General features: G+C 42.9%; 1 protein-coding gene across 1 annotated transcript; it reads left to right on the top strand.

Annotated features, from left to right (window-relative positions):
• The first annotated feature begins 498 nt into the window (after positions 1-498).
• LOC133484852 (endothelin receptor type B-like) lies at positions 499-26,982 on the top strand. The gene is made up of 8 exons (XM_061787983.1): positions 499-649; positions 6,525-7,051; positions 18,951-19,063; positions 19,149-19,353; positions 19,935-20,084; positions 23,517-23,650; positions 23,769-23,877; positions 25,732-26,982. The coding sequence occupies exons 2-8, from the start codon at positions 6,665-6,667 to the stop codon at positions 25,870-25,872; spliced, it is 1,239 nt and encodes a 412-aa protein (XP_061643967.1). The 5' UTR covers positions 499-649; positions 6,525-6,664; the 3' UTR covers positions 25,873-26,982.

Genomic DNA, 26,982 nt, shown 5'->3' with positions numbered 1-26,982 from the left:
GTTGATTGACATTGTACTAATTGGTTTATTGTGTTGGTTGTACTTTACTGCATCATTCATTCATCTTCCGTACGTCTTATCCTCACTAGGGTTGCCCTACTGAGAGGTATTTCATATTTTTCTTATTATTTAGCTATAGGGAGGGACAAAATGTTAGAAGCAGCAAATGTGTGTTTCAGCTCTACAACCATTACAATAAGCCCATTCTTAATACCTATTGTAATATAATACAGCCAAAACTTGTCCCCATTTAGAAAAAAAAATAACTGTAATTTCTGAATTTTCTGACACAGCACGTTTTGCAAAAGACACGTGTATCTGAGTGATGTGGCCAGTAAATGTCCGACAATTTAAGGGGGGTTGATAGGTTAAACAAACTTACTTTAAAAAAGTATTACACAAAACCTAGTTAAAGCGCACTTTGGGTATCGATGCTGTCACGTGATTGGCCGTGTGTTGGCGCATATAAAGCCCCGCATTGCGCTCCTGCGCGTCAGAGCTCAGGGAGGGAAGAGTAGAGAGGAGCAAACTACCACCACGACGCTCTCTACACGGCTCGAATTTTTATTTACCTGGAAATCTAGTGGAACGTTGATGAGGAAACTTTAACCCTGAGTAGCCCTAGACTCACTGCAAAAATAACTCTCCGGTAAGTAATCGAGCTGGTTTCAACGAGGGGAGAAAAAAAAAAAAAAAAAAAAAAAAAGAGATTGCCTAATGACAATTTTAAAGTAAATACTTTAGATATAGAAGTAACGACCGCTTGACATAATTGTTTATGTTTAAGTTCGTATTCTGCCCAAAAATAAATAAATGTGTACATCATTAGTGAAAAGTTAATCAGACGGTTCATTTATCTGTTTTGGAAATACACTGCATATAATGAAACTATTGGACCACCACCCAATGTAATGTTGAAATTTGTTTAAATATTTATTTATTTATGTAATGTTTAACCCACATGACATTTTAATGCCTAATTTACTTTTTTATTGCTATCAATGAACTTTCAAATGTTTAGGAAAAAAAAATGAAAAATAGTAAAACGCATTACTAAAGGTGTTAAATTATAGTTTACTTGCATTCCTGTACAGAAACATTGTTTTTTATTAATTGTCATGCTTGATTAATTTGTGAATTCTCAAGAAGCCTATTGAGCTAAATTGAAGTTGCAATTCCTTATTCTCGTTCAAAACGGTAAAATGTCGAAAGCCCACTAAAAAAGAGCGTCTGCATTAAACCACTTCAGATGGCCCCCGAGACAAGTACTTTTAATGGTTAAGTAATTCGGTAATCACGATATTAATTTAGACCATTAATTTAAAAAGGCTCTTTATTTTGGTATCTTCACTACTTGTGGATCGAAACTTCTAGAACAATATACAGTATTGATCAGTAAAACTAAACAAATAAAGTTCATTTTACAGATTCCTGTACAGTTTGAAAGGGTATATGTATTTGTCTCCGAGATGCTCTTAAAATACAATGGCATTTGTGTGTGTGTGTGTGTGTGTGTGTGTGTGTGCTGTGCACTTAAAATAATAACAGTTCGCTCCAGCTGATGTACCATCCAGTGACAATGCACATGATTTTCACTTGCATGATGTACAGTTCAGCATGTGGGACTACAAAAGCACACACGTGTGGGAATGTGTTGCACTTCTACAGTTCTATTGTGAAAACAGAAATATAAACATAAATCATTTTTCATATTGTAGGTTTTGTAGGATTTGTGGGTTTGTTTTATAGTAAAACAATTAAACTTCAGGAGGCTGTGTATTTCATGGTTAGAGTCTGAAATTTGTGTACCATCAAATCCCCTATTGGATATTTATTTGTAGCGATCCATCTTTATTCCTCAGTTCCAGCTGACAACATGTCTGTTTGCATTGAGGGTTCTCAGGCAGAGTTCCATCGGTGCTTGTCTGAAAAGTTGACTCATAAATCAACAGGAGCATTCAATACAATGCCAAAATGATCCCCTCATAAAAATAACACAAAAGGAAGTGTAAAACACACCCATCAAAGACTCGAGAAAAACAAGGAGTGATGTGTGACTGGGATTTGTTTAATACTTTATTGTCTTTAATCTTATTGCGGTTGTTATTCTTGTTATCTGAGGATGGTTTTTTTTTTTAGGAGCAGTCTGTGGAGTGTTTTAAGTGCTTTTCCATTTTAAAGAAAGAGGATAATTAGACTGTGAATATTATTAACACATATGCCTCACAGTTCTGGGGACTGGGGTTCTAATCCCGTCCTCGCCTGTGTGGAGTTTGCATGTTCTCCCCGTGCCTGGGTGCACTCCGGTTTCCTCCCACATCCCAAAAACATGCGTGGTAGGTTGATTGAAGACTCTAAAATGCCCGTAGGTGTGAATGTGAGTGCAAATGGTTGTTTGTTTATATCTGCCCTGCGATTGCCTGGTGACCGGTTCAGGGTGTACCCCGCCTCCCGCCCAAAGATAGCTGGGATAGGCTCCAGTACCCCGTGACCCTAGTGAGGATAAGTGGTAAAGAAAATGGATGGATATTATTAACACCATGCTGGATCTTGAGTGTTGGAGTGTGGTGCAATTGTTGTGATTTCATACTTAAAAGACCGGTAAACTAACCAAAAAGATATCTTGTAAATTTGACACACCACAGAGAAGACTGCCGTCAACAAGTCTGCCAAATTTGAATGAATAAAAAAAATAATAATAATAATAAAAGAAAAAATCACAAGTATATACTGTAAAGTCTCCCAAATCATGAAAACTAGAGCCTGCTCTCCAGCTGAAGGATTGTGTGGGAGTGTCCGCTGAGTGCACTCTGCGGAACCTTTACCTGTCAACACATATGTGTCTGTGGCTCTTCGCGGCACAGAAAGCCACACACAGCCTCAAGCTGATTGTTGCTGTGTCTATTAAACAGTTGACTTTCCCTGATGCATCACTGTTATGTGGATGCACACACGACACAAAGCCAAGTGAGGCGGCGACTTATAGGATGAGCCGACGTTGCACTGGCGAGTTCGTTGCCTTGTTAGCTTGTTAGTTCACACACTTAATAAATAGTTATCTTACCCTAAAGTGTCTCCGTTGAGGACCTGCGCCGGGCGAGTTGGACGGGCCCCAATGCCGGTGCGGCGAACTGCGGGCGGCGAACTGCGGGCGGCAAGCTGATGAGGGGTGGGGAACCGTATAGGGTCGTATAGGGTCACCCAACAGAGACTGTAGCCCAAATAACACTTCATGGAAGATGTATTTTTGGGGCTTGTAGGAATAGCTTGATGACCACTTGCATGCTGTCGTGGTAGACAAATGGTCCAAATGATCAATTATGATGTAGCAATTGCACAGAAAGGTCACTGCATGGAATAAGGGCGCTTGGTACTTATATAGAGGGAGAGGGACGACTCATGCCAAAGGCCTGCTTGTGTCATCTGGCTTCATTTTAGCCCTGTCCAAAAAATTCGCTCAACTGAGAAAGAGAAATGGAATATCTTAACGATTAAATTCAACAAAGTTTCTTCGCATGGTTTCAGCACTTATCTTCAAACATATTTAACGTATTTGGATTAAAGAAAACACACAAAAAATTTTACTGGGTCTTTAATGCTGTTAAGTCTCGTATTAGGAAGATTTGAACTTCAAAGCACACAACCACAAGTAGGCGATACAATAAGACTTTAATACAACTAAAAGAGCACTTGACAGTGAGCGTTAACAAATAAGGAACGAAAATAAGACGACGACGACAAGTGACGATGTGAAGATCCAGAAAACAAACACTGAAACTAACAAATATGGATGGACAGAGTGCAACAGGGAACAGATGGTAGGTGTCTGTCCCCTGTTAGTTCCATGCTTAAAAGCCAAGCTGGTAGCAATGTGGGACAGGTGCGCACAGGAGGCTCCGCCCATCCTTGACAGCAATTGCAAAAAAAAATAAAAATAAAAATAGATACCAGGCAGGATCAGAGGCTCATGACAAATGTATTTCCACTGCCATCTTGCAGCCAACTCGTGTCTCTACTGTAGTCTTTATAGGTCACCCTTAGGACCTCTGTGTGCTCTTTGGCTCCTTTTCACTCTGTCATCATGACTTCTGCAGTCATCACTCCCATTGTTCTTCACATTTATCAAATTGCCATTCATAATAATTTCAGTCCATTGCTTACATGTCTCACATACATGATTCCTTCATCTCCGGGCCTTGACCTCATTCACTGTTGAGGTTGCCATTTTACGAAACTCCTCCCTTTAATTTTTGGAGCCAGCAAAGCAAGAGCTCAGACGGTTTCAGAGGTAAAAATCTATTGGATTAAGAGATTCTTTTCAATCAAAACTCACATCACACCACACTGTTCTATCTTGCTCGCTCAGTGCTTAATGACCTTGTCTCTTGAATAAAATGGGCCAGCACAAATTCACTGAAGAGATAGAGCCTTAAGTGTGAGTTTGGCATTTTTGTTGTTGTGACACAGCATGTGTGATCTCATCCATGTGATTTTGTCTTTGTGTGTACAAATACAACAAGCCTCTGTGTTTGGGACTTAAGCCAGCCATCAATGCCAGATGTAATTTGCAGGCTGTGCATGTGCATGCATGAAGATAATTCATTTGCGTTCAGGAACATTATAGCAAAAGATCTCCTGTGAACACACATTGGTATTTTAATACATTTCAGTTTATGTATGTGCTTTGAGATTAGAAGATTGTGCATGTAGGATATTGTAAACAGATGTTTTTGTTGCCATGAGAGCTGCACCTGGCAAAGCATTCTAAAGGCTACAGACGACACACACGTGTACTCACTGAAGAACAGTTTCCATCCAACTGGTAAATTGGTCATATCCATTATCATCATTCCATTTGTTTGACCTTTGGCTCTGCCAAACACATGGCGACACACTCTGTTCACTTCATTGTAAAAAAAAAAGATTGCATGAGTGAGCCTTTTCTTTCTGCCAGAAACTTTCTGTTCAAGTCATAAATGTGATGCCAAAGGTTTTGACTACCCCCAGAGTGAGAGAAAATTTGTTTAAATGGTTACAGGGACATCGGTAGTATCGTGGTTAACACAGATGAGTACGGGAGGAATTCTAAAACAATGTGCGCTTCCGAGTTGCCCGGTGATTAACGGGCCGAGATTTATTCTGCTTTTCACTCTGTAAATATCATCTTCTTCATTGTCATGACAGTTCACACTTTTTACATATAAGTACTGATGCACACACGAGACCAGACGGTGAATAATAGCGCCTGGGCAGCAGCTCAGGGATTCGGGGCCTTGCCCAACAGCTGTTGATGTGGTGTCCACATAGCTGCCCCATATACTGTATACTGTATGTCAATCATCTGGGATAGATCCCCTGTCGTGACTCTGAACTAGGTGGATAATTGCAAAAACAGTAGATATATTATTCTTGTGCATAGTAATCTTGCTTTCAACTTAACTTTTAGTTTTAGTAGATTCTATTGTTTTAATGTTTTTCATTCATTCATTCATATTCCGTTCTGTGTATCCTCACGAGGGTCGCGGGCGTGTCGGAGCCTATCCCAGCTAACTTCGGGCGAGAGACGGTGTACACCCTGAACTGGTCGCCAGCCAATCACAGGGCACATATAAACAAAGAACTGTTTGCACTCACATTCACACCTACGGGCAATTTAGAGTCTTCAATCAACCGACCCTGCATGTTTTTGGGATGTGGGAGGAAACCGCAGTACCTGGAGAAAACCCACGCAGGCACGGGGAGAACATGCAAACTCCAGTCAGGCGAGGCCGGGATTTTAACCCCGGTCCTCAGAACTGTGAGCCGGATGTGCTAACCAGTCGTTCACCGTGCCACCTTTAATGTATTTATTTTATTTATTTATTTATTTTAACTTTTCTTGCATATTTATTGATTTTAACCTCATATTTTCATGTTATCTTACTGTTAACATTGTTTGTATTTAGTTTTAGCTGTTTTTGTTTAATATTATTTCAGATTTGTCTCAATCCTTTAATTTTCTAAAACATTTCTAATTGCTTTTATTTTATTTTATAAACTGGTATTTTCTCACAACAAAGAGCTGATAATAAGATAGTGCTTCCTTATTTATTTCTTTTCATTCTCTTGCATTTCGTAGTTCTGCGGGTATGTGAACTCACATGTTGGTCCTACAATAACGTGTGTGTGTGTGTGTGTGTGTGTGCGCGTGCGTATGCGTGCATGTGTATGCTTAGAGCATTTGTTCTGTTTTGTTCCTTTTTTTGTTATGGAGAGTGATTTGTGCTGCATTTTAAAGTGCTATGTAAATGAAGTTTTAAGAGGTAAATTCTATTCTGTTCTATTGTAAAATTATGATAAGGTGTGGGATACAATACCCAATAACTTACTGTAGCTTTAATTGCCTAATAATTAACGATGTGCAGAAAGTTTCAGCCTCAAGCATTAATGCAATAATTTTACAAGCCTGTTTGAAAGCTCACCTCTAAAATACACAGCTGGTTTTCAGCTTGTCTTGCATGATGATTTTTCTATTTTCTATGCAGGACAAACATCTTGCGATAAGGATCCAGACCAAAAGCAAATAAGTGTGGAAAATGGGTATGTGAGACGGTGTATGTTGAGCCTGCTGTGTGCCTTTGACTGAGGAAACGCCTCGCTGTGAAAGAACCCCCCTCACTTCACAATGAAGGCCCTCACTTTGCTCTGTTTCCTGATGGCTGTGGAGGTCGAGGCCTCTCGGTTCATCCGGGACTCCCCGGCTGTGCCTGACACTTCTGAAGTCTTCAAGAATAATGTTTCCATCCCACGTCTACTTCCACAGCCAGCCCGGCCGAGGGGCTCCTTCCCCCCCATGTGCATAAGGCCCACAGAGATTAAGCACGCCTTCAAGTATGTGAACACCATTGTGTCCTGCCTGATCTTTGTGGTCGGGATCATTGGCAACTCCACGCTCCTCAGAATTATATACAAGAACAAGTGTATGAGGAATGGACCCAACGTCCTGATTGGCAGCCTGGCACTGGGGGACCTACTTTATATCATCATTGCCATCCCCATCAATGTGTATAAGGTAAAGTGTGGTATTTTGGATTGCTGTCTCAGGCAGTGGTGGTGCTAGACATTCATCCTTGGGGTGGCCAGGGGGTGGCCAAGGCTATTTCAGCGGGTCCCAGACTATGACTATGAATTTGTTTTTCGACCAATGAATTGCAATCCGAGTCTCTAAATGTTGCAATGTACATACTAAGCACACAGAAGATGAGGTTTGTGCGCAAAGTTTATTAACAATGTTTACAACACAATGTACACACAAACACAACTTCAACAACTGCAACAATTTTTCAATAATCACAGAGTAACTCGCTTACAGTTATCCACTCACACACAAACAAGCTATTCACTCACTCTCTCTCTGTCCACTTTACCGTTACCTGTCTTGCTTCTCTTTAAAAAGAAGTTATAGATCTTGTCTCCCTGTCTTTTCATTTTCATTTTCGTCACTCTTAGCATCACTTACAATTGCAAAATGTAATCAAATCCCCACTTCAAGCCTAAAAAATGTCAGGGGAAATAGACCACTGTAGATGTAAGTTTCATATTCAAACTTTCAGCTCGTCAATGGTTCCCAACTGGTTTCGCCTCCATCCATCCATTTTCTGAGCCGCTTCTCCTCACTAGGGTCGCAGGAGTGCTGGAGCCTATCCCAGCTATCATCGGGCAGTAGGCGGGGTACACCCTGAACTGGTTGCCAGCCAATCGCATGGCACATATAAACAAACAACCATTCGCACTCACATTCACACCTACGGGCAATTTAGATGAATGAAATAAGATGCCATACAGAAGAGAAAAAAATGCAACAGCAACACTTTTGACACTGTAGCGGTGTCAGTTTTGAAGCTTTTAAACAAACATCAGTATACCAACAGTTTAGAGACATAAGGGCAAAACGTGAAGGATAATCCCCCATTCTCCTTCACGTTATATTTCATTCAGGCCAACAGAGCATGAAACTGTCATGAACGGAACAGAGGATAGGACCCAAAAATGCACGACTCCAAAACAAATTGACAGTTTCCAAAAAGAGAGGTTTAATAGACGGGCATAGGTCGGTACACAGGCAGGCAATCCAAGAGAGGCAACAGTATCCAAAAACATGAGGCAAAGAGACAAGGTCGATAATCGGAACAGGGTCAGGTCTTACTGTGAATCTATGACGTGGAAACAAGGAATGCTGGAACGCGACGACAAGGTACAACGAACTGGCAACGAGAGGAAATGAGACACGAGGTTATATACAAGGGGTAATTAGGGTGAACGAGGCACAGGTGATGAAGATGCTCACATGAGCAGGTGTGTGTGAAACGGGGGGAAGACAAAACCCGGAACACACACACATATGACAGTACCCCCCCCCTTAACGGCCGGCCCCAGACGGCCCTGGGGCCCCTGGATGCGCAACGTGGAAGTCCCGAATGAGCGAATCATCCACGATAAACGCAGACGGTACCCAGGAACGCTCCTCAGGGCCATAGCCCTCCCAGTCCACCAGATATTGAAACCCCCTGCCCCTCAGACGAGATGACAACAGCCGCTTCACAGAGAAGACAGGGCCCCCATCCACAAACCGGGGGGGAGGAGGGGGCCTGGAAGGCGGGACCAGAGGGGACTCCCGGGCTGGCTTGAGTAGGCTGACGTGAAAAGTAGGGTGGACCCGCATAGACCTTGGGAGCCTCAGCTTCACGGTGACAGGGTTGATTATTTTTGTGATGGGGAAGGGCCCAACGAACCTGGGAGCGAGCTTCTTGGACTCCACCCGGAGTGGAATATGTTTGGTCGAAAGCCAAACTCGCTGACCCACTTTGTAGTTCGGGGCCGGTGTCCTCCGACGGTCAGCAGCGGCTTTGTAGGACCGTCCCTGGCGCAGCAGCATCTGGCGGGCTCGCTCCCAGGTCCTCCTACAGCGTCTCACCAAGGTTAATGCCGCTGGAACTGTGGATTCTGGGGCTATGGCAGGAAACAGAGATGGTTGGTAACCATGCACAACGTGAAAAGGCGATAGACCAGTGGATGCAGAGGGGAGGGAATTGTGGGAGAATTCGACCCAAACCAGTTTCTGAGACCAGGATCGCGGCTCCTGTGAAGCGAGACATCGGAGCCCCGTCTCCAGGTCCTGGTTCAGCCTCTCGGTTTGGCCGTTGGTTTCAGGATGAAACCCGGATGACAGACTGACGGTAGCACCTATGAGTTTACAAAACTCCTTCCAAAATTGCGAAATGAATTGGGGACCCCTATCAGACACCACATTCTTGGGGAAACCATGGAACTTAAAAACCTGATTAATCATTAGCTCGGCAGTGTCTTTAGCTGAGGGGAGTTTTGGAAGTGCAATGAAGTGCGCCATCTTAGAGAACCTGTCAACAACTGTAAGAATGGTGGTATTGCCTTTAGAGGCCGGTAATCCTGTAACAAAGTCTACGGAAATGTCTGACCAAGGACGTTGTGGTATTGGCAGGGGTCGCAACTCCCCAGAAGGACGTTGATGAGAGGCCTTGTTAGCAGCACATACCTGGCAAGCATTGACGTAATCGCTAACATCCCTCCTAACATTAGGCCACCAAAAGCGCTGTTCGACCACTGATAGCGTCTTGGCAATGCCTGGGTGACATACCGTTCGGTTCGTGTGAGCCCAGTGGATGACTTTTCCCCTTAAGGTCGGAACCACATAAAGCCTGTTCTCGGGGCAATCTTCAGGGCTAGGAGTGTCTTTCAGAGCCCCTTCAACCGCAGTCTCAATGTCCCAAACAAAAGCGGAAATGAAGCATGACTTAGGCAAAATAGTCTTAGGGTCGGACAAAGAACTCTCCTCGGAGAAAATGCGTGACAAAGCATCTGGCTTACCATTTTTAGAACCCGGTCGGTATGATAACGTAAAATTAAATCTAGAGAAGAAAAGAGCCCATCTAGCCTGCCTCGCATTTAATCTTTTGGCAGTTTTAATATATTCAAGGTTCTTGTGATCTGTCCATACTAAAAACGGAGTATGTGCCCCCTCTAGCCAGTGCCTCCACTCCATCAAAGCCACCTTGACTGCCAGCAGTTCACGGTCGCCAATGTCATAATTTTTTTCAGCTGGGGTCAATTTTTTGGAGAGAAACGCACAAGGATGTAACTTCTCATCCTTGAGAGACTTCTGGGAGAGCACTGCTCCTATTCCGGCATCAGACGCATCGACTTCTACCAAAAACTGCTGTTTGAGATCTGGCAAAGTAAGGATGGGAGCGGAGGTAAAGCTCGACTTAAGTTTTTGAAAAGCTGCATGACAAAGCGGGTTCCATACAAAAGGTTTGTGTGGCGAGGTAAGATCATGCAAAGGAGAGGCTATAGAACTGAAATTCCTGATGAATTTCCTGTAGAAGTTTGCGAACCCTAAGAACCTTTGTACATCTTTGCGTGACGTGGGAGTAGGCCAATTAATAACGGCATCGACTTTGCAAGGGTCCATCTTGACTTCACCTTGAGCCAGGACGAAACCCAGAAAAGAAACGGACGCCTGGTGGAACTCACATTTCTCAGCCTTGACATAGAGTTGATTCTGCAGTAACTGCTGCAAAACAGAGCGGACATGAATAATGTGAGTCTCCTCATCCGGGGAGAATATCAGAATATCATCTAAATAAACAAAAACATAAACATTCAACATGTCGCGCAGGACATCGTTGACAAGGTTCTGGAAAACAGCTGGAGCGTTAGTAAGCCCAAAAGGCATTACCAAATATTCATAATGTCCCGTTGGTGTGTTAAATGCTGTTTTCCATTCATCCCCCTCCCTTATCCTGACTAGATGATATGCATTTCTTAAGTCCAGTTTTGTGAAAATCTTGGCTCCCTCCAGGAACTCAAAGGCGGTGGAGATGAGAGGAAGAGGGTACCTGTTTTTTACCGTGATCTCATTGAGACCCCGGTAATCGATACAGGGTCGCAGGGTCTTGTCTTTCTTGTCCACGAAGAAAAATCCTGCTCCCGCAGGGGATGAAGATGGGCGAATGATCCCGGCTGCCAGTGATTCTTCTATGTATTCCTTCATGGCCTTGTGTTCCGGCCCTGAAAGAGAGAACAACCTCCCTCGTGGGGGTGTGGTTCCAGGCAGCAAGTCAATAGCACAGTCATAAGGTCTGTGGGGTGGAAGGGATTTGGCCTTGGACTTGGAAAAAACATCTTTAATATCCTGATAACAGGTGGGCACTTGAGATAAATCAGGAGAGCCTAGTGTCACTTTAGAAAGAACCCGTGTAGGGTCTTCCTTAATGAAATTCAGACTCACCTCTCCCGTGCCCTGGCTACCGGCACCGGCAACTTTGACGTGACAGTTGCTCACGGAATGACCCAACTGACCGCAGTAGAAGCACCGCCCTTCCCTCAGCCGGCGTTGACGTTCCTCAGAGGAGAGACGGAACCTGCCCCATTGCATGGGCTCATCCGTGGTGACGCTAGCCAGTGGATTGAGACTGGCAGCAGGGAATCTGCCTTGGTTTTGCTTGTCACCGAGGCTCGTCCTCCAAGTGCGCGGTGAAGCATCCCTCCGCCGATCTCCATCCAGCTCGCGATCCAAAAGCCTTCTGTCGATCTTGAGGGCGAGAGCGATGAGAGTGTCCAAGTCGGGTGGCAGGTCTAGCGGGACTAAATGATCCTTGACGGCGGGGGATAGTCCTTGAAAAAAGGCATCGAGTAGCGCCCGATTATTCCAATGAGTCTCAGCTGCTAGAATGCGAAACTCAATCGCGTAATCTGACACCCTGCGCTTGCCTTGTTGTAAGGTGACAAGGGAGCGAGCTGCCTCACGATCAGGAGTGGAAAATTGAAAAATTTGCTCCATAGTCTTGACGAAAAAAGCCCATGAATGACACGCGGCGGAATTGCGGCTCCATTCAGCAGTAGCCCACGCCTCCGCATGACCAGTCAGGTGGGAAATGACGAATGCGATCTTTGCCCGCTCGGTGGGGAAGGCGGCTTCCTGCAGTTCAAAGTGGAGTTCGCACTGCATGATGAACGGCTTAATGTTCCCAGATTCTCCAGAGAACCTCTCCGGTCGAGAGAGCTGTGGGCAGACAGCAGCGGAGGTGGCAGGTGGCTGCATGGTGACTACTTCACACGGAAATACCGTGGCAGTACTGGGTGTGGTGCCCACTGGTTCTTTCTCTTGAAAAAAATTCAAAAGAAGTTCAAACTGCGAGGCCACCTGTCTCATCATATTGTCCTGATTCCTTGACAGTCCCTCTAGATGAAGGTGGAGGGCGGCAATCCGCTCATCCTGCTTCGCGAGGCGTTGACCCTGCGCTTGAAGGGCTTCGCGCACCGGGTCTGAGTCTGCTGGGTCCATGTTCTGGCCAGTTCGTTCTGTCATGAACGGAACAGAGGATAGGACCCAAAAATGCACGACTCCAAAACAAATTGACAGTTTCCAAAAAGAGAGGTTTAATAGACGGGCATAGGTCGGTACACAGGCAGGCAATCCAAGAGAGGCAACAGTATCCAAAAAGGCAAAGAGACAAGGTCGATAATCGGAACAGGGTCAGGTCTTACTGTGAATCTATGACGTGGAAACAAGGAATGCTGGAACGCGACGACAAGGTACAACGAACTGGCAACGAGAGGAAATGAGACACGAGGTTATATACAAGGGGTAATTAGGGTGAACGAGGCACAGGTGATGAAGATGCTCACATGAGCAGGTGTGTGTGAAACGGGGGGAAGACAAAACCCGGAACACACACACATATGACAGAAACAGCTAGCTGGCCGATTGTCTCCGAGTTTCATTCCTCTAAAATCATTGGAGAAACACGTCAATATAAGCACCAACCCGAATTAAATGTGCACATTAATTTGGAATGGCTGTTGGAAGCTGACACTGGTCATGTGTAGACGCCATGAGATGTAACTTGTCCACGTGCCCGTGTTTGTGTGTGCCAGCGGGCGAGAGAGAGTGGCACACTCCACTGGCTGGTTATTGAAACACTGCATGCGCTGGGTGATAAGTTTTCATTTTTACCGCCATGAGATGTAACTTAATGTTAACTTTAGCTTGATACCCGTGGCTGCTGGCAAAACGATCTATCTGAACACAAAAGTGATTATAAACAGTGACTCATGAGGACACCACCGTAAAACTTACTTTAGGATAAGGTTGTGACGTAGACTGGCTCTGGGGCAAATCCTCTTCTTCTGTGGCGATTCTTCTTCTTTTCCTAATAAAATGTGGATTACAACTCTTTGTGGTACATAGTGCCAAGTACTCTAGAGGAGGGACTTAGCAGTCAAAAGGCGTCACTGATTTCAAAATGCAAACGGCTCCTTCCCACAAGACGTGCGGTGCCGTGATATGTCAATCATCTGGGGGGTGCACCTGGGGGGGTCCAATCAGATTTCAGGGGGTCCAGTGCTACTCCGGCCTCCCCTCTGGCTCCGCCCCTGGTCTCAGGTTTTACATCACTTATGTTGCCCTGGAGACAGCCACAGATAAGGGTTTAAAAGCTGTAAAAGTAATTAACTTTTTTTTTTTTACATCATTTTCATCCAAGCCATTACTACAGGAAATGACACAATACTAATTAATTTTATAAAGTGTATTCGATCTTTTATATTTCGCGTCAACCGGCAACATTCCCATGCTCTGCCGCACTGAAAATAACATATGACCAGAAATGACACATTTTACCATGGGAAAAGTGCAGCCCTTTGTCTCACATTTATAAAAAGCTAACTAAACATTATTTTGCATTTCCGTAGCATTGAAACTCCATCAGCACAACATCAGAATCAGATTTACACATTTATGAGCCAAACACTTCCCATGGGCTCACCACCTGTGGGAGGGGCCATAGGGGTCGGGTGCAGTGTGAGCTGGGCGGTGGCCGAAGGCAGGGACCTTGGCGATCCGATCCCCGGCTACAGAAGCTTGCTCTAGGGACGTGGAACGTCACCTCTCTGGCAGGGAAGAAGCCCGAGCTGGTGTGTGAGGTCGAGAAGTTCCGACTAGATATAGTCGGACTCGCCTCCACATACAGGCTTGGGCACTGGTACCAGTCCTCTCGAGAGGGGTTGGACTCTCTTCCACTCTGGAGTTGCCCACGGTGAGAGGCGCCGAGCAGGTGTGGGTATACTTATTTCCCCCCGGCTCAATGCCTGTACGTTGGGGTTTACCCCGGTGGACGAGCGGGTAGCCTCCCTCTGCCTTCGGGTGGGGGGGACGGATCCTGACTTTTGTTTGTGCCTATGCACCAAACAGGAGTTCAGAGTACCCACCCTTTTGGGAGTCCTTCGAGCGGGTGCTGGAAGCGCTCCCGCTGGGGACGCCATCGTTCTGCTGGGGGACTTCAATGCTCACGTGAGCAATGACAGTGAGACCTGGAAGGGAGAAACGGCCCTCCCGATCAGAACCCGAGCGGTGTTCTATTATTGGACTTCTTTGCACATCACGGATTGTCCATAACGAACACCATGTTCAAGTATAAGGGTGTCCACGTGCACTTGGCAACAGGACACCCTAGGTTGCAGTTCGCTGATCGACTTTGTGGTCGTGTCATCGGACTTGTGGCCGCATGCCTTGGACACTTGGACGGAGCTGTGGCCGTAAGGTGGTCGGTGCCTGTCATGGCACAATCCCCGATCCGCTTGGTGGACACCAACGGTGAGGGATACCGTCAAGTTGAAGAAGGAGTCCTGTCGGGCTTTTTTGGCCTGTGGGACTCCTGAGGCAGCTGATGGGTACCGGCTGGTCAAGCGGATTGCAGCTTCGGTGGTCGCTGAAGCAAAAACTCGGGCATGGGAGGAGTTCGGTGAGGCCATGGAGAAAGACTTCCAGACGGCTTCGAGGAAATTCTGGTCCACCATCTTGGGATCTTGTTCACGAGTGAGGGAAGAATGGAATGGGAGATCGACAGGCGTATTGGTGCAGTGTCTGCAGTGATGCGGACTTTGTATCGGTCCATTGTGGTAAAGAAGGAGCTGAGCCTAAAGGCGAAGCTCTCAATTTACCGGTCGATCTACGTTCCTACCCTCACCGATGGTCATGAGCTGTGGGTTGTGACCGAAAGAACAAGATCTCAGATACAATGAGTTTCCTTCGCAGGATGTCCGGGCTTTCCCTTAGAGATAGGGTGAGAAGCTCAGTCATCCAGGAGGAGCTCTGAGATGAGGTGGCCGGGGCATCCGATTTGGATGCCTCCCGGACGCCTCCATGCTGAGGTGTTTCGGGCACGTCCCACCGGGAGGAGACCCCGGGGACGGCCCAGGACTGTCTCTCCCAGCTGGCCTCGGAGCGCCTCGGGATCCCCCCGGAAGAGCTGGATGAAGTGGCTGGGGAGAGGGAAGTCTGGGCGTCCTTGCTAAAGCTACCGCCCCCGTGACCCGACCTCGGATAAGTGGTAGAAAATGGATGGATGGATAGATGGATGAGCCAAACAGTGGCCTTTTTACCATTAAATTAGCAGCCAGACATGAAAAAAATGGTTAAAAATAAAAAACAGCATTCTTTTTTTTACACATAATTTTTGGCTATAGGGAACATTAAGACAGACCATAGTAGCGAATACAATTTCTTACTTACTTAAATAAGCTTCTCATTAAATTATTTAAGTGTTGTGCAAAATGAATTTGAATTCATACCTATATAGAAATATTACGGTCATATTTGACCGTTTATTAAAAGAATAGTCTTCCTTGATCAGTCCTATTCAAAACGAATGAGTCTTTTTAATGGGAGAAAGAGCTTTCCACACTGTTGTAGCTGGCACAGTGAGCGCAAGCTGGAGTAACTTTCACCTCTAGTCCAGTGTAGATCAAATCCTTTTCGGCCAAAAAATGAGAAGCTGTCCGGGAGTTTTGCATTCATTCCCGACAATTTGTGAGCAGCACATACACAATGAATGGGTTCGTTGATGGCGTGTTGTACTTTGCTAAGTGTAATGTGAAAAGGCCTCAAATATGTAACACACAAAAATTAATTACATTAGCCAGACTATGGAAAATCAGAATGTGTCTGAGAAACTAGTGTGTGAGAAATATTATTGGAGATGTCAAAAGAGCCAGAACAGGCACTTGGTAATAGGCTCCCCTGTTGTAGTGCAGCAATTTTACTAATAGATAGTGCTGCTGTGCTTTTTTTTTGGGGGGGGGGGAATCGCACAAGCTGAGGAGTGGCTGGCTGCTCGCCACCGGACTTCCCATCCTGCCCATGTATTTGAACTGGAAATAGACCAATTCAGCAATTTTAACAATGAAATCATGGACATTACTGGGGGGAAAAAATATCAGTATAAAGCATATAGAACTCGAATGGAAAATCTATCCATCCATCCATTTTCTGAGCCGCTTCTCCTCACAAGGGTCACGGGATGTGGGAGGAAACCGGAGTGCCCGGAGAAAACCCACGCAGACACGGGGAGAACATGCAAACTCCACACAGGCGGGACCGGGGATTGAACCGGGTCCTCAGAACTGTGAGGCTGACGCTCTAACCAGTCGTCCACCGTGCCGCCAGAATGGAAAATAATTTTATGTAATAATTTTTTTGTTTCGGTTTTTTACTCTACACATGGAGGTGAGGCTCTGACTCCCCTGCCTCCGCTGACTGCACATCCCTGCCTGATAGGGACACAACAATTGGAGCTACAGGCTACCCTTCCCACAACTGGCTCCGTCGGGGCCATTATGTCTGTTATGACAGAACACACAAACAAATTCATGCAGTAAACCAAACAGAAAGTCAGCCATTTTGGTTTGAAGTAGCCTCTTACAAACCTCAAACGTTAGTAAATTAAAACAGAGAGGATTGATCCCTTTGCTACCAAATTTTGATCACCTGTAATAGACAGATGAGCAATTCTAAATTGTAAAGCATTTTGGGCTTGGCCATATGACATGGAAGAGCATGGAGGCAAATGTCGACCTCAAAACTGTCTCAGCTCCACTAAATTGGATCTTAGCCAAAGTTTGTTTGCGTGATGATCATGCCCCGGTCATGGAGCATGTTAAATTGCAAATTGTTTATCACAGCTGGTGGGCAGAGTATAGTGGCGACTCTTGGCCTCTGCCATTGAGAATTACATTGTTATAACTCGACTGCAACTGCTTAGATTTCATGGAAACCTTTTCAAGGATCATGATATGAACCAATTGTCGCTCTTCAAGGGATGAAGAGTTTCCCACTGTCGCAGGGTGGTGTACTTCCCTACTGTAACGGTTGTATGAACAAAAGTGTATACAGTATATACTGTATTTTAGAGGTTTGTTGAAACCAATGACGTGAAAATAACCCTGAACCTTATAACGGCTCATAACGTAATAAATTTGCCCTTTTTAAAATGTAATAGGCCCATAATAATAACCAGCCAAGAAAGTAATAAAAGTATTAAATAAAAGAAAAGAAAAAGTCCTGAACTTTATAACATAATAACTTTTGGCCAGTAATATAATAACTTATTATGTTATTGGCTGGTTATTACGTTATTTCCCTGGTCAATTTATTATATATATATTTTTTGCAAATGTAATACTGTAACTGAGCCCATAACGTAATAATGTTAATATCACTTTATTTAACATTTTATTTTTGGATATAACTGTAAATATGCATACTCTATGCATATAACTGCAAATATGCATACTGGCTATCTCTGTCTCTCTCTCTCTTTCCCTCTCTACATGTACAGTATTTGTTTATTTAACATGATGGTTAGCATGATCTCTCATCCTCTCTGCTGCTCTTAATTTCAAATTATCTCCACATGCAGTGAATGTTCGGGACTTATTATGTTATGGGCCTATTACATTTTAAAAATGCCAAATTTATTACATTATGGGCTGTCATTAAGTTATGGGCTTCGCTTGTATAAGACCATAACGTAATAAAAGCCCATAACGTAATAACGGCCCATAATGTAATAAATTTGTCTTTTTAAAAAAGTAATGGGCCCATAACGTAATTTAATATTACGTTACGGGCTCAGTTATTGGATTTGCTACATGCACCAGGCAATAATGTAAAAATCAACCAATAATGTAATATGTTCTTACGTTATTGGCCAAAAGTTATGACGTTATAGGTTCTGTACTTTTCTTACTTTATTGGCCAGTTATTACATTATGGGCCTTTTACATTTGAAGAAGGTCAAATTTATTACTTTATGGGTAAGCGGAACAGAAGATGAATGAATGAATGGGTCATTATTACGCTATGGGCCGTTATTACGTGATGGGCTTCTACAACGCTTAATCTTAAAAGATAACCATTCGCTCCAGAATCCATCTTGTTGTTGGACTGGGACTAAAAATAAAGCAGTATTTTTCAACATGGTAAAGCCCTGTTCAACATTTTAACTACTGTATTTATTACACCAAGATGTCACATCCAACTCATTATCCATCCTCTGGCCAGTATTTAATTCATGATGGCTTTACTCTAAATCAATTTCCCTGTGTGTACTTAGTTATAGGATTAGGGTTGTATTTTATTTCTGTGTAGTGCAACTCAGTCTTTAACACTGGGATGTATTTTAAGATGATGGCTTGATGATTAATTGTCAGTGTGTGTTAAAAATGGCATTGAGGTTTTGAAAAGTTGAGAGGTTGTTTTTTTTTTGTCCTCAAGATACTGTAACTTGAGAAACTGCCCTGATGCTGAACTGATTTGATCAGCCCCTGGGAGAAATAGTTCATCTGAAAGTAGACACTGCACTGTTAGTTTTGGGCTTGACTATCATATAATAGAAGAAACACAGAGGAATAGAAAGGAACACCAATGCAATAAACCAGTTCAGGATGTACCCCGCCTCCTGCCCGATGATAGCTGGGAGAGGCTCCAGCACGCCCGCGACCCGAGTGAGGAGAAGCAGCTAGGAAAATGGATGGATGGACCAATGCAATAATTCCATAACTGCAAATTTGTCTGTCTTTATTATTATCCTCAGCTAATAGCAGAGGACTGGCCATTTGGAGTGCATGTCTGCAAGATGATACCATTCATCCAAAAAGCTTCAGTGGGTATCACTGTCCTCAGCCTGTGTGCTCTAAGTGTGGACCGGTGTGTATGCTAGTAATCCACAAAACAATGCAGAACTGAAGTGCTCAAAGTGGCTACAGCAAATGTGTCTGCATTGCATGTGCAGCTACCACGCAGTAACATCATGGAGCAGGGTGAAGGGGATGGGCATCCCTTTGTGGAAAGCAGTGGAGGTGACACTGATTTGGGTGATTGCTTTGCTGCTAGCAGTCCCTGAGGCGCTTGCATTTGACATGCTGGAGATGCCATACAGAGGCAACAAGCTGCGTGTGTGTCTGTTGCATCCAGAGCAGAGCTCCAACTTTATAAAGGTAGGCACTACCTGAACCATTTACATCTTAGTCTGCAGAAAATGCCATGGACTCAAAACCTAAAATAGTATAGACTGAACTTTATGGGTCAAAGTTAATTAAGACAAAGCAGTTATTTTAATGTATTGTATATACTGTTTTTGCTTTATTTTATAGGGCACTCATTTAAATACTTGAAAAAGTAATATTTTAAAATTGTACATTACATAACGAGACATACATTTTCAACCATTTGTCACATTTATAATAATAACATCAATATAATATTATTTTATATCTACTGTATACAGCATATTTAATTATAGCGGTTCCATTATCATTACATTCATTACATTTCTTTCAACTGCTTTACAGTGAGGTACTGGGTTCTGTTTTATATCACCAAAATATGGTTCCTTGCCCTATAATGGGCTATGAAGTGAGCAAAAAGTGTTTGTGGAATACTGACAGGATAACGGTTTGCCTAATGCTAAATGTATACTACAATCGGATATATCTGTTAAAGTTTAGGAATTTGATTAAGTTGTTCGTATTAAATAGTTTTAAAATGCACTTTCTCTGAGTGTGTTTGCATCTTTCAGTTTTACCAAGCTGTAAAAGACTGGTGGCTGTTTGGCTTCTACTTCTGCCTACCACTTGCCTGCACAGGAATCTTTTACAGCCTCATGTCCTGCGAGATGCTGAGTCGCAAGAGAGGCATGCGGATTGCACTCAACGACCACATGAAACAGGTATGACTGCAAGCATTCTGATGTATTGTGGTTGTCAGGTGTCGGAGAAATAATTGATTCTTTGATGCATTGCAATGTTGATTCAGAATTACTTTATACATTTAAATAATGGATTATTAAATAACATAATGCTGGTAGAAATAAAAAGGTGGGAAGTGCAGTGCCCTCTCTTCAGTCAAAGTGCTGGACATAGAGTGTTGTGAAGCAAAGCAAAGCACATGTATTTATATAGGCCATTCCATTTACAAAGTAACTCAATGTGTTTTATATTATTAAAAGCATTAAAAACTAAAAACTGCTCAAAAACATTTAAAGACAAAAATATAAATAAAATAAAAACAATATACAATGCAAAAAAAGATCATTTAAAAGTAGAAATGCTCTAAAAAGAACAAAGAGGAGTTTAACCTGGACCTAAAGACATTGACACTTGGGGCTGACTTCAATTCTATTGCCAACTTATTCCATTTGCGTGCAGCATAGCAGCTAAAACCTGCTTTATTATGTTTGCTTTGGACTCTGTGCTCCGTTATCTGATCTGAGTCAGCAGATCTTAAGAGTCCTACTGAGCTTATATTCCATTAGCATGTCTGTTGTAGTGAAACTGTTTTTTTGGGGGTTTTTTACACAATAATTGTGTCAATAATAATAAATACATAAAAACTATTGTGACTGTATTGCAAGTGCACAAACTGTATGTACAACAAAGAGTGAAGCCACAAGAGTGTTTGAGAGCAGAGCAGCAGCATGTCAGCCAATGTGGATGATTATTCTGTACCGGAAAGTGGATTGACGTAATAGCCACTACTGGATCTCCAAACTCGCAGGGGTCCATAAAAAATTGAATATGATTGAAATACATTATGTAAATCACACGCTCGTGTTTTGGCGTGGAACCAGAGGTGTGCACCGCTCCACTTCTTAGCTCCTCTCTCAAGCATAATGAATACATAAAGTCCATCAACTGCATCATGTGAAGAAAAACAGAAACCAGCTGAACTACTGTATAAGATGTGACAACATTAATCTTGAGTTTGGTCTGTCTGTGGTGCTGAGGAAGGTGACTGACCTCACACATCAGTGATGTCACATCCAAGAGCACCACCACCTTAGGTCCAGTACAAACATAGACAATCGGCCTGTTTTTGTTTTTGTTCTTTTTTTGTATTCTGCCCCTTCCCGGCAAAATACGTCAAACGCTAGACAATCTTTTGTCTTACAAGATTATCCTATAAGATTGTCCTTAGGTCTGATGTGTGTTAAGAGTGGATGCGTCCAGATTTTAGGGTCCGAAAGAGGTCGGGGACATTCTTAAATAATAAAATATGTTCAGTATTTACGATCAAAACTCTTCATGTGTGTGGGGAACGCCGACTTCTACCGAGACGTGATGCTGAGAATGGTGACGTTGAACAGAATGTAGCCAATCAAAGAAGCACCCAAGGCTGACGAACACGGAAGCGACTGTAAATAAATACAAAAATCTCTTACCCGATGTAATTTTATGTATAAAAGTGGGTTCCTAAGAAAGAAAGAAGTATTTTCCAATGCAAGTTGTTTTTTGAGAACATCGCTATTTTTCAAGGCTCTTGGCTCCGGCAACCTTCGGGCACACTCGGGGAAACATTGGCGCGTAACCGGAAGTGTTTCTTCTTCTTCGGTTTTGTGAGATTATGTTAATGATGGGCAGGACAGTTCTTTTGAGTGTACTGAATCATTCGAATCAGTTTAGTAAAACGATTCATTCATCGAATCGTTCAGTTTTTTCACAAAATCATTCAAGTGCTTCTTCATTCATTTAATGATCCATCCCTGAGGTTCACGTTCACTCAACACATTCACTGAAGGACTACGTGTTGCTGTTGACATGTAAAGACGGGGAGATGATTTAAAAAAAAAAAAACAGCTAAATTATCACCTACCTATCTCTATCTCAGCAAGCTCTCGAACACCCGGCTTCGGTTGGTACTCGTGAACATACATGCGGCGAGCATGCTACCGACCATCCTTCCCTGTCCCCTGAAGTCCAGCTAGGCTCTCGCCAGCCAGCGTGACTTTTCTGCATATTATTATTATTATTATTATTAAATCAAAAGCTTTAATAATTGCATTAGAAACACAGAGGGACTTGTATGTATGTGTACGTATATACATTTATTATTAATTATTATTTTAAATCTATGTGCTTGTTTTCATGTGCTTGACTGACTAAAAAAAAAGCTGTTAGCTTGAAACTGCTTGTGAAAGCTATCTCCGCGAGAACGTCAGGACTTGCGGTTAAAATCACTCATGAGTACGTGCACTGCGTAGTACGCCGTTCCTTCCGCAAACGAATCACTCGTCGTACAAGTACACAAATTCACTGAACGAATCACTTAGTTCACTTATGTCCTTCCCCCACCTGCAAGGCGCTGCCTGACGCTGGCTGCTCATTGGTCATTCGCCGAAGTGAGTGACAACGCTGGCGAATCGCAAATCACATGGCAGTACGTTAAATTAAGTCCCGCCCCCGCCTGCACGCTAGCTGCTCATTGTTCATTCGCCGAAGATTCAGGAGTGAGTGACAGACGCTTCAGCAGTTCCATTTCCACTCCCAGCCGAGTCGCTTGCCTCACGGTGGCGGCCAACCTAAAAGAACGAATCATTTCATAAACTGATTCGGTTCAGTTCGTTCACTAAAAAGATTTGTTTATCTGAACGAAACAACACTACATTACGTGTGATCACGTGAGACTTTGAGATCGGCGGTGCAATAGAATATTTATGCGTGTGGTCTGCTGTGTTGAGATTCTCGGAGCACACCAAACACGACGACCAAAATTGTTGCAAGTCCGATTTTTTTTATCTTTACGTGTGGGGTATGTAGCAGATAAAAAATCTTTTAAGAGTGGAAAAATATTTATTTGTACCAGGCCTAAGCCTTCTTCAACGTAAACGCACATGATACTGAGTGCCCTTTGTAAGTTATGTGAGTGATGTGGGAATGAATTTGTGTGTAATAAGAATGTGATACAGCTGAATGCAAATAGTCGTGATTATAAGCTCAGTTATGATTTCTTTTTTCAATAATTTTAATACACTCAATTGAAACCCTACTGTCAGCTTTCTGCAATGGTGAAAAACATTGGCTGGCAAATGTTACATTGTAATTTACACGCCTTCCATTCTGTTTAAATAAAACAATTGTACTACATTTACCTGTAAGCTATAGTATTTTAATAGTGGAACTATGGGTCATTGCGAATACTGGTTCAAAAGTAGTAAGTAGTCACAACAGGAAAAAGAAAATATAAAAAAAGAAATATTTGATTGCAGATTGATCCATTAAAAAGGCATTGTGATGCATCGATAATTGAATCAAATCGTGGACCTCCAACTTCCCTAGTGGCTGTGGTAATTCCCCAAGTTGAGCATAATTTTGTTTTTGTCTAGAGGAGGGAAGTGGCCAAGACAGTGTTCTGCCTTGTGCTGATTTTCGCTCTCTGCTGGTTGCCACTTCACCTCAGCCGTATTCTGAAGAACACAGTCTATGACCAAAATGACCCCAACCGCTGTGAACTCCTCAGGTAGGCTTACACAGGCAAATACACTGCACACATCATGAGAACCCATTGTTCGCAGTCCTGTGACTTCCTGTTGAATTCACTAAAAACCCTTGTCACTCCTACCACCTCCCTCTTTCAGCTTCCTCTTAGTGATGGATTACATTGGCATCAACATGGCTTCCCTGAACTCCTGCATCAACCCCATTGCCCTCTACTTTGTCAGTCAGAAGTTCAAAAACTGCTTCCAGGTAAGATTGCTAAAATAAAATTAGAAAGAAAGATCTGTCTCGTTTTTTTTCCTGACAATATGGGGCGCTGTTTCTGCATGAATGAGAGGGCTAAAATTATTTTAGCAAATAGCTGCAATATAACAAAGAGTGAAAATTTTAAGGGGGTCTGAATACTTTGTTTGTGTGTGTGTATATATATATATATATATATATATATATATATACACACACACACACATACATATAAACAAACCTGAATTCCAATGAAGTACGTTAGGACATTGTGTAAAGGAGAAAATAATTTTGAAGAAAAAAGTATTGAGCTTTTGCGGCTATTTTTTAAATACAACCCCAATTCCAATGAAGTTGGGACATTGTGTTAAGCATAAATAAAAACAGAATACAATGATTTACAAATCATGTTCGACCTATATTTAATTGAATACACTACAAAGACAAGATATTTAATGTTCAAACTGATAAACTTTATTGTTTTTAGCAAATAATCATTAACTTAGAATTTTATGGCTGCAACACTGCTGGGACAGGTGACAAAAAAAGTTGACAAAGTTGAGGAATGCTCATCAAACACCTGTTTGGAACATCCCACAGGTGGGTGCAATGATTGGGTATAAAAGGAGCTTCCCTGAATTGCTCAGTCATTCACAAACAAAGATGGGGCGGGGTTCACCTCTTTGTGAACAAGTGCGTGAGAAAATAGTCGAACAGTTTAAGGACAATGTTCCTCAACGTACAATAACAAGGAATTTAGTGATTTCATCATCTCCGGTCCATAAGATCATCAAAAGCTTCAGAGAATCTGGAGAAATCACTGGATGTAAGCGGCAAGGCCGAAAACCAACATTGAATGCCTGTGACCTTCGATCCCTCAGGTGGCACTGCCTCAAAAAACGACATCAATGTGTAAAGGATATCACCATATGGGCTCAGGAACACTTCAGAAAACCAATGTCAGTAAATACATTTCTGCGCTACATCTGTAAGTGCAATTTGAAACTCTACTATGCAAAGCAAAAGCCATTCATCAACAACACCCAGAAACGCCGCCGGCTTCTCTGGGCCCGAGCTCATCTAAGATGGACTGATGCAAAGTGGAAAAGTGTTCTGTGGTCCGACGAGTCCACATTTCAAATTGTTTTTGGAAATTATGGATGTCGTGTCCTCCGGGCCAAAGAGGAAAAGAACCATCTGGCCTGTTATGGACGCAAAGTTCAATAGCCAGCATTTGTGATGGTATGGGGGTGTGTTAGTGCCAATGGCATGGGTAACTTACACATCTGTGAAGGCACCATTAATGCTGAAAGGTACATACAGGTTTTGGAGAAACATGCTGGCATCCAAACAACATCTTTTTCATGGAAATGAACAAAAGCATTTGCAAGTCAATTACACAATTTCTCTCAGTAATGTAATGAATTACAATTACATAAATTGTGTAATGCAATTACATAATTCCATTACATGTAATTACAGTAGTTACTCCCCAACAAAAGAGCAGGATAAGCAGTCCAGAAAATTAATGGAAGGAAGGTCCGCACTCATACTGTTCGACACTCGTGCAATTCAGCATATTTGTTTTTGCCATCACTTCATAATACAACAGTGTATTACTGCAACTTTACTCGACATGTGGTTCATTTAGAGTAATTGTCGATTTATCATGCGTTTTTCTATTGTGCAAGGTAGTGGTAATCATTCATAACTGGCAAGAGGAATGATCACATTAATTATATGACATTTCACTGTTGTGTGCACATGCATGAGGAAGTCCTCTGGGGGCAACTCATTGGCTCCCTGCAGGTGAGAGCTTTCCTGCATGAAACATGATTAATAACTGTTTTCTCCTTGCAGTCTTGCCTGTGCTGCTGGTGCTATGGAACATCTACACTGGATGAACGAGGTTCCGGCCCAGGGTGGAAGGGCTCCTACCATGGCAACGGACTCGATCGCTCCAGCTCCCGCTCTAGTCAAAAATACACAAACTCCTCATAAACACGCACATGCTTAACATGCTCTTCTTTTCTTACAAACTCCATGTCACAATTACCAACGACAATGGAAGGGATATCAGCGCTAGGTAGACGTCTTCCAGATTTGTGTCTGAAGTGGACTGAAAGACATCAAAGGATCAGCCCAAACTGGACTGTACCTGCAGAAGGACAAACACCAAGGTTTCACGCTTTCCTTCACATTCCGCAGAGGCTGAATGTTGCTCTGTGGTCGCGAAATACATTTATCAAGTCACATGTGGATGTCTGTACAGTATTAATTTCATGCAAAATTGCAGACACACACGTACATGCACGCACACACAAAGTATGTATAGCTTATATTGAAAGCAAAGTGGTAAAAGATGAGCCTGTGCTATTGTTTTAAAAAAGCATAATTATGCTTCTAGACATTAATCGAATCAATATCTAAAACTGAGCACCGTCAATGCCCACGTGCCTTCAACATCATACTAGACAAATTGTGATGGCACGTTGCTTATTGTCAAGCGGAGGGCAGCTGTTGTGAAGATATTGTATGCATCAGATCATTCCTATTTTGTGAATATTATTATTCTTTAATTATTCCTGCTTGATGTTGCGTGTTCCAACTGTGTAGAGCATCTTGTCCTATGACAGCTTCTGTTGCCAGGCAAAATTAGCTTTGATGGTCCTCAAGTGGTGAGCAGTTATTATTTTCACCTCTGTCACCGTGTGGTTGCTGTCTTTGCGACATTCGGCTTGGCCCCGTCACAGCAGGAAATCACTTCAAGGGGACCAATTTAAAAGCTGTTTTATTAAATGTGACGGACTGTGTTATGTTTTTAAGAAACACTTTTTGCTTACGCCTTTATGAAGCAAATGTTTTATACCTTCGTCGTTCTATTAAATATATTGTGAAGACTGGAAGTATACTGTTAAAATGTGCTTTTCTAAAGGTGAGCGCTTGTAATGTGAATGACAGACAGCAAGATTATCTTAAAAGCGCTCAACATTTGTGACAAAACTTTTAGTGCCATCATACAGTGCACTATATGTACAAAAATGTTGGGACACCTGGCTATTACACCTGCAGGAACTATGAATGGAATAAAAGTGGCAAAACTTTCTTCAA

This window comes from Phyllopteryx taeniolatus, chromosome 10 (genome assembly GCF_024500385.1).
Source record: "Phyllopteryx taeniolatus isolate TA_2022b chromosome 10, UOR_Ptae_1.2, whole genome shotgun sequence".
NCBI lineage: Eukaryota > Metazoa > Chordata > Actinopteri > Syngnathiformes > Syngnathidae > Phyllopteryx > Phyllopteryx taeniolatus.
This window is presented reverse-complemented; position numbering and strand designations above follow the sequence as displayed.

Coding starts and splice junctions, on each gene's coding strand:
- LOC133484852 (XM_061787983.1), top strand. CDS start 6,665: ATGAAGGCCCTCACTTTGCTCTGTTTCCTGATGGCTGTGGAGGTCGAG. Junction 7,052..18,950: donor TCCCCATCAATGTGTATAAG/GTAAAGTGTGGT, acceptor TATTATCCTCAG/CTAATAGCAGAGGACTGGCC. Junction 23,651..23,768: donor AACCGCTGTGAACTCCTCAG/GTAGGCTTACAC, acceptor TCCCTCTTTCAG/CTTCCTCTTAGTGATGGATT.